Below are 13,928 nucleotides of genomic sequence, written 5' to 3' on the forward strand. Positions count from 1 at the left end.
CAGTACAAGCAGTATTTTGATCAAATCAACATTCAGCAAGACTCTTCCTTTTAGTGGTAATAAAAAAAATACTGTTTAATAAAATTAACCAACAAAAGAAGTCAAGACAAACCCGCATAAATTAATATTATTCACACAACTAACTTACAATGGTATTATTTTTGGTTAATTTACTATACAAAAAAAAAATCAGCATTTGGTTATAAGGCTGACACAAATAGATGAGGGTAGACTGCAGATTAGTATGTTCACCACAGAAAGCAAAAACTGTCTCACTCAAGTGTCACTAGTCCCTTTGAAATATTGGATGACATTTTCTTTGTGTGGTTAAATCATGGATTTGATTTCAGGACATTAATATTTCATGTACCACCATCTCTGCCCTCTGTAAGCACACAGTTATCCCATATCCCTATTTGGCCAGCCTAACAGAACTGAACAGCATTATCTGAAAGAATTGCAAACCCCACTAGCTCAGCTAAAAAAATATTTATCTAATTCTATCCAATTCAATTCCAAAACCATCTTCACAAAAGCCATATTTACACACTGAATGCATGAGCATGTCCTCCTTACCCAAGTACTGTAATGGAGATAGCTGATACAGCTCCTAGCAGTGCTGGCTGCCCTGTGGCACATTTTCCTATGGTACTTACAACTGACAAAATTCAGAGACTGAACAGGGAATACTTTTCCAGCAGGAATACTGATAAGATTTCTATTGTCTAGTTTTTAAACCACAACAGTGACTGTTGTCATTATTCATTCTCTTGCATTTGAACTCTTTAAGAGGCAGATCCTATTTTCATAGTGCTAAGAGGTGAGAATGAAATACAGAATGCCATATACTTTACCCAAAAATACCTTTAAAGTAAATTAAAACCACATCTGAGGAGCTGTGTCTTATTTTGCTAGTGTATCTGCTCACATGGAATTTTAGAGACTGTAGAAAAAATAAGGGAATCAGCTCCCAGTGAAAACTTGGGAGGTGAGAGGTTTCTTTCGCTGAAAAACAGCCTGTGGGACTCAAACACAGCTGCTACAGGGATATGGAAAACCTGGTTCTCCCTGCAACAGTCTGTTTTTAGCAACCTATTAGCCTCTGATAAAAAGTGCTTTCAAGACACTTTCATTAAGGTGCTTTCAGCTTTCAACTGCAGCATTGTTGAGAACCACCTACAGTAATATTCTCATAACTATTCTCTGAGCATCATAAAATAGCTACTCAACAATTTCATTCACCTCTTTTTCAAAAAGGTTGATAGGGTGATCTTTGGGTTGACTTTTTTGAGAGATTCTGCATATGTGTGTTGGGTTTTTTTTTAATAAAGTGTGTTGATTTAAAATAAATTCTGACTTCTTTTCTAAGCCACTGAAATAATAACTTTTTATTTTTTTAAACTTTTCCTAAACTTTCCCTTTTATTATCCACAGCATGTTGATTACAGGTTTTTTTGCATACTTACAAGGCCATGGTCCACACGGAAAAATGCCATCTGACAGGGCTTATTTAAAAGGTTAGAAAAAGCAATGAAGGCATCTGCAGTATCCAAGTTCAAGATCAATACAGCTGCTATGAATGACATGCCCTGCACCTGAAGAAAGGAGAAGAGTTACTCTCTAGCAGTAATTTTATTATATTGCCTCATTTTTCTTCATGTTCACTAGTATTTGATGCACTCACTGAGCTGCTGCGTCTTGAGAAATGTTCAGAAAAGTAGGGCTTTTTAACCCACATGCCCCTTGATATCACATGTTCAGTGCATGGAAGCTAACAATTCTCATGTTGTCTTCTTTCAAAGGCTCCAAGTTGAAGTCCTAGGATAGGCTAGGTTGACAACACTTTCAAATATACAGAATAAAGATTTTTTTTATTAACAATTAGGTGTTTCAAAGAAATCCCTTTTCTCCCAGGAATGGATCATCTAGATACTTATTTGAGGAAAGCTGAACTTGAAAGCTAGAGACAAAGCCTGTACTTTTGTTTTTCAATAAATTACCAGCAGTTAAAAACAACTGTGCTGAGTCATTTGACAAACAAAACCATTCTAAGACTATACTTTTGTTTTATTGAGATTGTTCCCTTTCTCTACAAAGCCTGGTGTGGAATCCAGGCAAAGCTCTCTCACCCAGAGGGTGCAGTGCTGCCATTGTGAGTCACATGGAGCAAGGTGTGACTGCCATTCCTGCAAACCTGAGGAACAAGCTCCTTCCCAACACAACAGGTTCTTGCTGGGCCACATGAGGCACAGCAGCTGATCTGCCCTTTGTCTCATTCCCAGCAGTCATGTTCAGCAGCTCCTGCCAAGCATTATGTGCTACCTACAAAGCAGGAATGTTCCCTCTCTACACCTGCCTTGTCTAAAACTGCTCCTCAATAAAGAACCAGCCTCTCTGTATAACCCTGCTCTGCACACAGAGACTACACAAAATCACTCAGCCCCCTCATAATCACTACTTCAAACACTATGATTGAGCTCATGTAGCTTCAATGGGCATTGCTTTAGAGACTGGTCCAGAAACTCACAGTGCTAAGGGACAGAAATAACAATCATTTCAACTCAACAGCAGTCTCAGTAAGACTGGTACTGACAATAAGGACATAACTACACCTTGTCTTGGATTCCAATTTTCAAACTATGTACTTTTCAGTACAAATATGGATTTTCCAATTACTTAACCTGTAAAAAGCTTAAATCTAGCAAAATAAATGTTATACACACTTCTCAAGCATGTACTGGAATAGAAAAAAGTACACACATATCCCCCCAAACCATTTAATACAGGTCTAAAAATGACTAATTAATTAAATCCTTCCTCCCCCTAAAAACATCTCCCTACCCACCCCTGAAAAAATAAATTTTTTACTTACATAGCCTACATCAGGTCTGTAACAAGTATAGGCTCCTAAAATACTGTGCAACGTGTCATGGTAAGGACCACCCTATAATTAAACAGAAACAGCACAATACATCTGATTATACAACAAGCATGCTAAAAACCCTCAGTGCTACAGATGGTCTCTATTACTGCTGACAAAGTAGCAGTAATACTCTTTCCCAATGCAGCTTAGAACAGCTGAACTATTCCAAATAACAGAATGAAACAACTGTTCAAACCCATTTATTATAAATACATACAGTTCATCCAGTACATTGATTAGATATTTAATACCTATACAATAGGAAGGCAAGCCTAAGAGATTCCTTACAGCTCAGCAGCACTCTGGCAATAGTGCCAAGGAAGTAAAACAATAATGCAAACCACATAATTGTCTCTGAGACTGGAGGCAAAAGTCAACCATGAACAACAACATGCCATAACACAGAATGAGCATATTGAGAAGGACATGTACAGCTAAAAAGAATTTCACATTGCTGACTATCAATAGCTGCCATATCTTGTACTGAGTACTGTAAATGACTGAGAATTTCCAAAGGGAGAAGATTTTTGCCTAAAATTGTTAATTTACCACAATCTAAAACTTTTAGGGGGCTGCTGAAATCTGTGCATAGAGGGAAAAAATCTGATTAAAGTGAGTCACTAAACCAAAAGCAGTTTGCACACTTTGGTGAGCACACAAAAACAATACAAGTTAAATTAGTTTTGCCTCAAATCAAAAAAAGGTCAACCAGTCCCATTTGTTTGAGGTGTTCTCTCTCACTGTGTATTTATAACCAGCAATGTTGATTCACTGATTTTGGAACAGTCACCTGCATCACTTCATCAGACAGAAACCAGCATGAACTTTGTTAGACAAATCAGAGATTACCAAACAGTTTGGGGTTTTGCATGCACCTTGATGTTACTCTCCTCTAGATTATTTCTATTTTTCCAAAATCTCTAGGAACTTCATCCTCTCAAGATGAGTGCTCATTCAGAACTCAACAGCCTGTTCCAACCAAGGGACAGGCCAGAATACGTAAAACTAATTTCCTCAACATGTCAAGACAAAAGTTAGCATTGCTTACCTGTTGGAATATACAGAGACTAGGAAATGTTCTTGAGATATCCAATTTTATTAACTCCAAGCTTGCTTCTCTGTCAGCTGCAGAAAAACCAGCATCTGCAAAAGCCAAAGTTACTACATTTATTACCAACATTCAGTGAACATTCGCTCTCGTTTTTATCTTCCGGCAAGGTTTACCTTTTGCACAGTTTGTGTATTTTGATGTGAATGCTAGGGAATAAGGCTACAGGCAGAGCAATTCCTGAAATTCAGCAGACAGGCTAAACAGAAAGTATGTCCTGACCTAGAGCAACCCTACAGTGCCCAGTGACCCTCAATATGTTTTGAAGCAAAGTGGGGAAAGATACAGGGCAAGGCAGGTCAGGTACTTTTTGTGTATCTGCTGACAAATCATTGGACAGATACAAGCCTGTTAACTTGTGACCCCTCACCACCAACAAGGCTTCTCAGTGGATCCTGAGGTAGCTGGCTCTGTGAAAAAGCTGTGGTGGAAGAGGGAAGTCCTAAAGTGGCAGCCTGTGATGGATGCCACCTATGTCTATTACTCTCCTTTCAGCTTCATGTTTATTTAGCCTTTGTAGATCTTGTAACTGATACTATAATACAGTCTCCATAACTGGAACAGATCCAACACCAAGTACATTCCTATAGCAGTAGTCTTCATTCTGGTATCAAGATGTCTTACTGGTATTCTGTCTGTTCTGTGTAGTTGGGAATTACCCCTACTGCTGTTTACTGAACAAGCTGCCAACAGACAATGAGCATCAATCACATGAGCATCTACACTCCAGAAAATGAAGTGCAAGAGGAAGCTGCAAACATACTAGGTGTTATCTTATTTGAGATATAAACAATCTCAAAGGAACAAAGTGGCAATTTCCAATCAAAAATATTTTTCTGCTTAAAAATGCCAGTATGTAAGGTTGTCTTGTCCTTTTTTTTCTCTGTTCAGTATAATTACTTACTGAAGGCAATTTCAATCATTTGCATGTAGCTGCCTAATCTCTCAAAAACAGTCAACTCTTTCAATTAGTAAATCTCAAACTACTTCATCTGCAAAAAAAAAAACTTGCTGCTCTCTGAAACACACCAATGACTTGAGCTCAAAGTTGCAATAAGGGACTAGAATGCAATTTTCTGCTCTAACCTCAATTGCAATACCAAAACTATGAAAAGTATGCTAGAAAAGTATTTCAGTGTTCCAATTCCAGTGATAATCCCCAAACTACTATTCGAGTTTTCCTACAAATTTGCATCAAAGTAAGAACTGTACCCAGAGATTGTTTATTAAAAAAGCTCAAACAAGTTTGTTTTGTATGACACCAGAATTTCACTGAGAAAAATACAGCTATTCCTTGCTTTCACAAAAAGACATTTTGTTTTTACCAGAACGCAACTTTAGAGCTGATTTTTTTTTTTGTTTGTTTGTTTAAAATATGTGATTTCATTTTAAGGAACTAGTTTATAATATGTCTTATTCTATAACACAGCAGAAATTAGTTACAAAAAGTTACCTTCACATTCTACTTCAGGCCCTCCTGTACTAAGTGATCGCCACTTCTCTTTGGCACGAGCCAGGCAAATATCATATAGTTCTGGAGAAAGAAAAACATAAACCCAAGTCCATTATTTGTACATGCTCATGTTCACTAATCACCCACCACATGGACAATGCTGCCCTAGGCATTAACAGCAGCAGAACTTCTAACTGGGTTACAGTTTTGAAAGACCTGTTCTACTCACCTGTAACTTCATATTAACTGAAAAGCAAAGGCAATCTAAACTGCATTTTACATTCAAATATTTGCTTTTCCTTGCAGAACACTGATGTTCAAAATTACAGTCCGAACAGATAATTAGAAAAGTCTAGTAAATTATGTAAGAATTATACCCAAGGTGACTAAGCAATGCACAGAAAAGCAGCACAATACAGCAGGAGTACAGGCAGAATTAATTCCAATTTCCATGTTGGAATTAATTACATAAGTTAATCTTTCAGAGCTGAATTTTTCTCTACTCAGAAGTAATAGATTATTTCTATTTTCACAAATCAAAGTACAAATCTTGCCAGGGGTCTGTTAACCTCTTACAAATCTGTTGTCTTACTTCAAATCAAAGGAAGCACACTATACACATGCTCATAGGCATTGCAAAATTAACAACAATTTTATGTTTCAAAAAGAAAAAAAAATTGAGTCATTAGTTCTGACCATCTCCATCCAACATCAAAGCAAGAGAGTGACAGCAATAGTCAGAAACAATTCACAGCAGCAGTCCTAGAACAGCTACAAGATTAAAAGACGCTGTATTTTTGAACAAAACACATCAAAGCAGCACAAAAAAGGCATAACGAGGTAACATTTCCTCACACCCACACCACAACAGATACAAGAATGTCCCCTTGCTATCTCACTTAGTGAGAAATGTCTACAGAGCAGCAGCCTCACCGTGGGTGATGTTTAACTCGTTTCCAATGGCCAAGCTCCAGACTCTGCCTCTCACGCTCGGGGGAATGCCCTGCCACCACAGCTCTCGGACTTTACGCGAACAACACCTGCTCAAAGTAAAACAGCTCATTCTGAGAAACATTTCCTTGCCAGCTGAATTGCAAATGTATCATCCTGTCACTGCTGATGGGATTCAAACCCAAACGAACATCAATGGCCCAAGAAGTAAAACACAATTTGCACATTCTTTAGTACTAGTTTGCTTTGAACTGTAAAGGAAATCTTTTTTCCTTCCAATGTAAAGGCTTTCTATTGACAGAAGCACAGCAATCACAATACACATAATCTTGATTAGCAAAAATCATAGGGGAAAAGCAAACAAATGGAAAGGAATTCCACACCTATGTCACTGCCTATGCTAAAGACTGGACAGCTCCATACAAGACTAAATACAGGAACAAGTTATGAAAGTCTGCTCTCTGCCTTCACCCTGCTGTGCAAAGACATGCAGCTTCCCACCTATCTTTGCAGTTCTGTGCCTCTGGAAAAATCCACAAAGATGTGACAAGGATTAACTTTTAGGTGGGAGCTTGAAAGACATTTTAAATGTCTTAAACAGGCTTTGAAATGGATGCAGCTGACATTCAGCAATCTGAGAGCCCAGGAGGAGGAGAAACAAAATAGCACCTAAGCACAAATGAAAAGTGGTAAAACCACAACAATCCCTTTATCCCTCAGCAGATTCTGAAAACTAAAATGTAAAACAGTGAATACGTTGGGGAACTTCTGAATTCATAAACCAATAAAGGAAAAGGTGGTCTAATTCTTACAGCAACCACAACAGATGCATCTTCAAATACTAAAGACAAACATGTAAATCTACAATTTGTTTAGACTTAGTTTATTACACTTCAGTTCTCCAGAAACACATTTTCCAATAAATTCTGTCAGTCTTTTTAATATATATTTTCAGGATAACTGAATTTCATTGTTAAGCAAATTGCAGTTCTGAGTGCTGTTGGTTTATAGGTATGTTGTGGTGGCTGTATTTGGAGCACTGGGGGCTGGCTCTTTTAATATGACTAGCAAAGATCACCAAGGTATTTTATCAACTGGCTCTGCCATGTCTTTGAAGGAAATCTTCCTGCACTTAATATAAATAACTTTTTCCCTATTTCTCTTTTTCATCATTTGATTATCCCAGGATATAAACCATTCTAGAATTAGAGGCTTCATAAACCATTCACATACCTCCATCTACACTGATATTGCATTAACAGCTCAGTCAAGGAAAGCTCATTTCTGATAAATGGATGTTCAAGTACTATGCCTTATGCTTTTACATTCTCTACCACAGATCACTCCTCAGTGCTTCACAGTTTCTGAGTACCTTGAGCTTTCATTAAAGTAATAAGACTCAGCACTGCATCACTTCCAATCACCTTGTAGAAATAAAGATGTTGCTTATTTCTTTTGTAGCTGTTCAAGAATGATTTTCTAACAAAAGCTTCCAAGATCATTTAAAATTTATACTTCCTAACTTTGCAACTTCTCTTCAGGATATGCACTGCAATTTTAATTAAAACTCAATATAACATACTGTCTTACATAGTTTCCCAGTTGGGTAAGATTTCATTGTTCCAAGTTAAAACAGCATTGCCAATACTGTCTTCCAGTTTACAGCGTTCTTCCAGTTGTTTCTTTCTCTTCTGGGCTTCTTTAAGCTCTGCAAAAAAGGAATTTCCTCTCCAAGTTAATAAAACCAGAAACTAAATATTCAGTTAGTCATGGCTATGAAACCATGTAAAGCACACTGTGTTCACCCTAAAGTACAGCGGACTGTTCAAATGCTGAAAATTTCCCAGGCACACAGCAAGCTGAGCAGTGATTGCAAATGTGAAGAAAGAACAAACTGCAACTATAAGTTTAATTTTCCACAGATGAGACAATGGGAACTAGATAATGTATGACTTCTTTGACTCTTCAAATCTAACCACGCTATTAACTTTAAATTAACACCTCAGTCAGTCAACAGCTTCACCTAGTAGAACAGGTCAGAGTATTTCCTAATAAATCCCCACCCCTTTTATGGCAGACTCAAAACTACAGGTCAAATTAATACAAATTTTTATTTTGTTTTCATTCTTCTATTACAATTTAGGTATACTGTCATGAAATCACAAGAGCCACATTTCTGATTCTACTTCACATATGGATAATCTAAATGTTACACACACCAAATGGAAAACTTCAGTTCACTAGGAAGAAAACAAATTTCATGTCTAGTTTAGATGTACTTTGCAGTTTGAATTATCACTCGGTATTTCTTCCTGCATTATCAATTACTGCTTTTTCCACTGGCAAATTTGTCAAACAAATGCAGGCAATCTCTACAGCAGGACATGGGTGTGCATTCACATGCTATCTACAGTATGAGGAGGTGCTCACCTGGCAAGCAAAACTCACTGAAGAAAAGCAGTACCATGAACAAGGTCTTTGGAATGGACACATTTTACCTGATGGATCCACTTTAAAACCCCACAGAAACTGTGGGTTCAAATTTAAAGCCCCACAGAAACTGTGCCCGAGCAGAACCATAGCAACTGCCTCATAATGTTTTCAGCTCTGACACAAGCCCTTTGCAAGCCTGCTGAAATGCAGGTTTTCAATTTTTCTCTAACCAACAAGAGGGTGTTTACAGTCTTTGATCTCCTGACGTCTTGACAATGTATCACCCTGCAAAGCTGTTCATGTGGAGTGGCTTCAGGGAAAATGGGTTTGTCATGGTATTTACCTGGGCAGAATGACATACTCCAGTTCAATGAAGACAGCACAAGGACTTGGTCCATCACCTAACAGTCATCCCATTTTCCCCAATCCACCCACCCTACATGCAGAGAAAGAACAGGCAAAGTCCTTTACACTACACATAAAGTAGCAGATTTATTGAACAGGAGTCCCACGAAGGCAGAACTTCACTGGTAGGTACATGATGTTCAAGATCACAAGAGAATACTTCTATTAGTGTGTCACTTGCATTCTGCAGTCAAGTCCTGTGTTCATATACCCTTTTCACTGTTTCATACGGTTCAAGGGTGTGACCAGCTGGAAAAATATATTTCCAGTAGCCTCCATTGGATGCAAAACTCAAGTCCAAATCTCCTATTATTGCAATGCTTGTTTTGAATTAGAAAACCCAGATGGTCAAAAATATCAGCCAAAAGAAACCACAACCATCACCTCTACCTCATAGTCATGGTACAGTGTTACTAAGACACTTCTGCAAAAAATATCATCAGGCAAGAAATTATGAGCAAATCCTTGAGAAAGCTTTAAATTTTTAGTGAGATTATCAAATGAACATAACTGCATACATTTTCCTGTGTGGAAAACTATGTGTTTATGTACTACAGCCTGAACAGGTTGCTTCCAGCATGAAACTGACAAATATCCTGCAGTTTCAAGTCCAGTCTTCACTAATTTGACCAACAATCTACTTCAATATACTACTAAGTTTTTAAACCTATAAATAATGAGTTTGTCAATCACTCATTTAAGAGTTATGGATTAAAAAATTATTTCCTGCTGGATTCCAGGACCATTTTCTTTTCACCTTGGGGCTGGGCTTTTCAACAAAACTACCTTTGTTCCTCTCTCTTGGGAGTGATTCTTCTTTGAGAGGAAGCAGAGATCCCTCACATTACAGAGCAACAGACTGACACAAGTGCATTCCAGGTTTAGAAATATCCCTATACTTTTCAAATCTGAAGACAAGAAATTTCATCACCTCTTTTCTTCGCTTGAACCACCATTTCTTCGTACTGTTGCCTGTGTTTCTGGGCTTCTTCTGCTGGTTTTGCAGGAAGGTTCCTAAAAAACAATATTTACAGTTGGCATGACTGTCTAAATAAAATTCTAGACACTTCTAAAGGAAAAGCACACTCTGCTTCCTGTCAAAATATCCAGTCAAAGAGCAGAACAACAGATCCTTGGAAAGAATCTTTTTTTGCCAGAGTCAGCAGAAGGGAAGAACACTGACCAGCTATGACTACGTTTATACACCAAATACGCTGAGTAATTTCCTTACGTTTGGTAATTTCAGCATTTTTATTCTTAAACCAACTGAACCCACAGGCTGGTCTTCATGGAGAGAATCCACTGGTATATACAAAACTGGCTGCTTTTGATTTGAACTGGTAAGATACAGGACTGTATTCTTTCTTACTGTTCACCTTATTTAAGAGTTACATTCACAACTTTCTTTACCCACATGTAATGACTCCCCAACCCAGCCTTTTCCTGCTCTCTGAAACTCCACTTCTATTTTAAAGAGTTAACTCTTTCCCTTCTCTTCTAGAGCAACAAGTGGCACTGGAGTCATCCTCAATATTCTCCATTTTTAATACTAACAAAACATTTTGATTTGTGATTAAGGCTCTGCCATACAAATGCATGTGTTCATATGTCAAAACACACGATCTTTCAGCTAATCCTATTTGTAACGAACATAACCATGTGTATCTCTTACAGCTACAGCATCAGCAAAACAGGAAATGACTAACTATTTTGTTCTTCTGTACTGTAGAACACTGTATTTTATTCCTAGAACAGTTTATATCTCTGGTTAATAGAAAAGCTATGCAAAAATTCACCTTCATGCTCCTGTAAGGTGTCACACATCAGGCAGCTGACAGCCCCCATCACCATTAAGAGTTAGCATGCATTACTATTAATGTAATCACAGTGCCTGTAATGTACACATAAGCACCTCATACAGGCCCACGAGTACTTTTCCAAATCAAGGTCGTTAGTAGAAAAACAAAAGTAAATTTTCACTTTGGTGAAATGTTGGTTTGTTAACCAGACAGACCAATCTCTTTATCCAGCTTCACTTTGGTAAATTGATCTGCATCCTTTTTTTAAATCCAAGTCTTTAGAAATTATTTAAGTTAGGGGAAGTTTGGAAAGGAAAACCAGATGAAAGAAGACAAGTATTGATAACTTAAATTCTACCACACAAATTACTGGTTCTATGTCTTAACATTGCCAACAAACATGTGAGATGGTGTTTAGTATCTATTAAAATTCAACTAATGCTTTTTCCAGTTGAAGCTAGAGGCACCATGGAATATTAATAGATTTTATACTGTGAAGTTTTACCTAAGCCTAAGTTTTACCTACAAATGAGTGTGAAATCAAGAGTGGGTATTTTGAAAAAAAAAATTAATCTCACTCCACTGTTCTGTCTGAAGCCTTAAAAAGGAAACTAAGACTAATAGGTAAACATAAAAAATAGTATACAAAGTGTAGGTAAACAATTAAAAAAAAGATTCCTTAGTAAGAGTCAGATAACAGCACTGCTGTCCAGAGCAGTTTTCCCATTAGATGAAAGAAGTGATGTTTCAATTGTCTTCAATTTTAAAAATACCTTTCTGCTACAAGTTCCCCACTCTATCAACAGTAGGAAAGAAAGCAAAATCTGAACATTCCCTGTAATGTAACACTAACTTCATCTGTATGAACACTGTACTACTCAGATTATCCCACAAAAAAGAGATTTTTAATAGACAAGTTTTAAATACAACAGATAACCTAGTACACTTTGTTTCCAGTTGGACATAATAACATAACATTGCCTGCTATAACAAATAATCACTCTTACATTTTCTACATCTCCCAATGTCTTGCCACACAGTCCATCAGCCAAGCCAGAAAGTTCCTTAAGTAACCCTACAATTAGACTGCTTTGATGTGAGCATTTTTCATACAGGTTTGTTGATGAAAACACAGATCTATGTTTTGCCAGTTATTCATATCAATGCACAGTTATACTAAAAATGCAGATGTCATACCCATAAAGCCAGCTCACATTCATAATCATAAACTGACTAAGCATGACTGCATTTGTGTAATTCAGGAGAAAAACACGGTAAAGCAGCTGCTGGTAAATGGCTTTGGAGTCACCCTGCATATGCAAAAATCTCCTTGCAGTAAAAGGTATGAAACAACTCATCAAGTGCTTGACAACCCTTAAAATGGGATGCTGAACTCCCTGCAGAGCAATCACTATACTGTTTCATTATTTATGGAGGTGTGGCCTTTCTCTGTGTAAACAGGACATTGTATTCTTGCTTCTCAATTTCTTTAGCATCTACCAGTTTTGTTTTTATGCTTAGGTTATCTCATGGAAAATAATCCTTTAATCATGTTTAGGAGGTAGAATTACTCAAAACTTTGATATCCTAATTAACTCCCTTCACAAAAAGCCATTGCTTTTATTATAAAATAAAGTTCTTTCTGTTTGAATAATTTTTCTCATAATCACCCCAATTTCATATTCACTAGTCTGAAGAAAAAAAAAATCTACTTTAGATTTTAAATTATCTGTTGAGGTTAGACTAAGCAAATACACTGAGTTAGAAAATACTTGCTAGGTTTTAAAGAGACCCTCACTGTGGCACTTCCAAAACTTACGCTGGTCGGTCCTCTAAAATAAGTGCTGTAGTGGAGAGTGGTTCAAAATCAAGATTCTTCCTCACATTCTGTTTAGGAGAGAGTGGTCTCTGAGCTCGTCCAGTTTTTTCTTCATATTCCTAGAGAAGAAAAGGACAGGGAAACTTACACGAGTGCAGAGCACCAAGATGATGCACTTGAGAATTTAAAAAGGGATCTACAGAAATTTTTAAGACAATGCTTTCACATCTCAGCCCTACTACAGTCCCTTTGAAACTTTTCAACTAGAGCAACCTCAACACTGAAAACACCAACAAAATGTTTTTTTCCATTCTTTCTGTTTGTAAACACATCTTAAGTTCCTCTAGCTGACAGTCTGCTTTTCCAAAGTATTACTAAGGAGTTTACAAACAGCAGGTACTTTCTGAGGTACAAAAATAGGACCTATTTAAATTTTTATTAATTTACACTCTTTTCAAACTAAAGTAAAAAATTACCACGAGCTCCATGTCTTAAAATCTCATTGTAAGATCTCTCCTACACAAGCTGTTTTCATATGCAACAGCTCGACAATGGGGAGAGAAAAAAAGGTTAAAATCACTGTTAGACAGAAAGACCACACTTGGTACAATGCCTTGGACAATCCTAAATCACAGTAGAGCATAACACGTTAACCTGTGTCTGTAATCAGACACTGACACACTGGAGCAAGGCTAGCAAAGAGGCATTGAGATGGCAGGGTGTGGAACAAGTGCCACACAAAGAGAGGCCCAGAGCACCAGGTTTGCTCAGCCTCCAGAGGAAAAGGCTTTGCAGGGAGAGGAGGTTGCCTTGTGACAAAATTCCCAACCTTGAAAGCATTCAAAGCTCAGGGGGATGAGCCCTGAGAACCTGGTTAAAGCAGACTCTGTCCTGAGAGGAGAGTGAGCCCCTCAGGTTCCTTCTACCCTTAATTACTGCATCACCCTGACCTACAGCAGAGGACTTGGCATTCAGGTACCATTTTATTTTTACTTTCCCTACAAACACTGGTTTAAAAGAAAGTATACTAAGACCAT

General features: G+C 37.5%; 1 protein-coding gene across 2 annotated transcripts in view; it reads right to left on the reverse strand.

Annotated features, from left to right (window-relative positions):
• Positions 1-13,928, reverse strand: part of TBC1D14 (TBC1 domain family member 14) — a 64,243-nt gene that overhangs the window by 14,332 nt on the left and 35,983 nt on the right. For both annotated transcript variants that reach the window (XM_058024585.1, XM_058024586.1), the window contains 8 exons: positions 12,892-13,010; positions 10,205-10,287; positions 8,026-8,143; positions 6,418-6,524; positions 5,485-5,565; positions 3,972-4,066; positions 2,873-2,944; positions 1,467-1,595 (listed from right to left, as the gene is read on the reverse strand). In XM_058024585.1, the coding sequence (XP_057880568.1) occupies positions 1,467-1,595; positions 2,873-2,944; positions 3,972-4,066; positions 5,485-5,565; positions 6,418-6,524; positions 8,026-8,143; positions 10,205-10,287; positions 12,892-13,010 (804 nt within the window). The remainder of the gene's footprint in view (positions 1-1,466; positions 1,596-2,872; positions 2,945-3,971; positions 4,067-5,484; positions 5,566-6,417; positions 6,525-8,025; positions 8,144-10,204; positions 10,288-12,891; positions 13,011-13,928) is intronic.

Source organism: Melospiza georgiana, chromosome 5 (assembly GCF_028018845.1).
Source record: "Melospiza georgiana isolate bMelGeo1 chromosome 5, bMelGeo1.pri, whole genome shotgun sequence".
In the NCBI taxonomy this organism is placed as follows: Eukaryota; Metazoa; Chordata; class Aves; order Passeriformes; family Passerellidae; genus Melospiza; species Melospiza georgiana.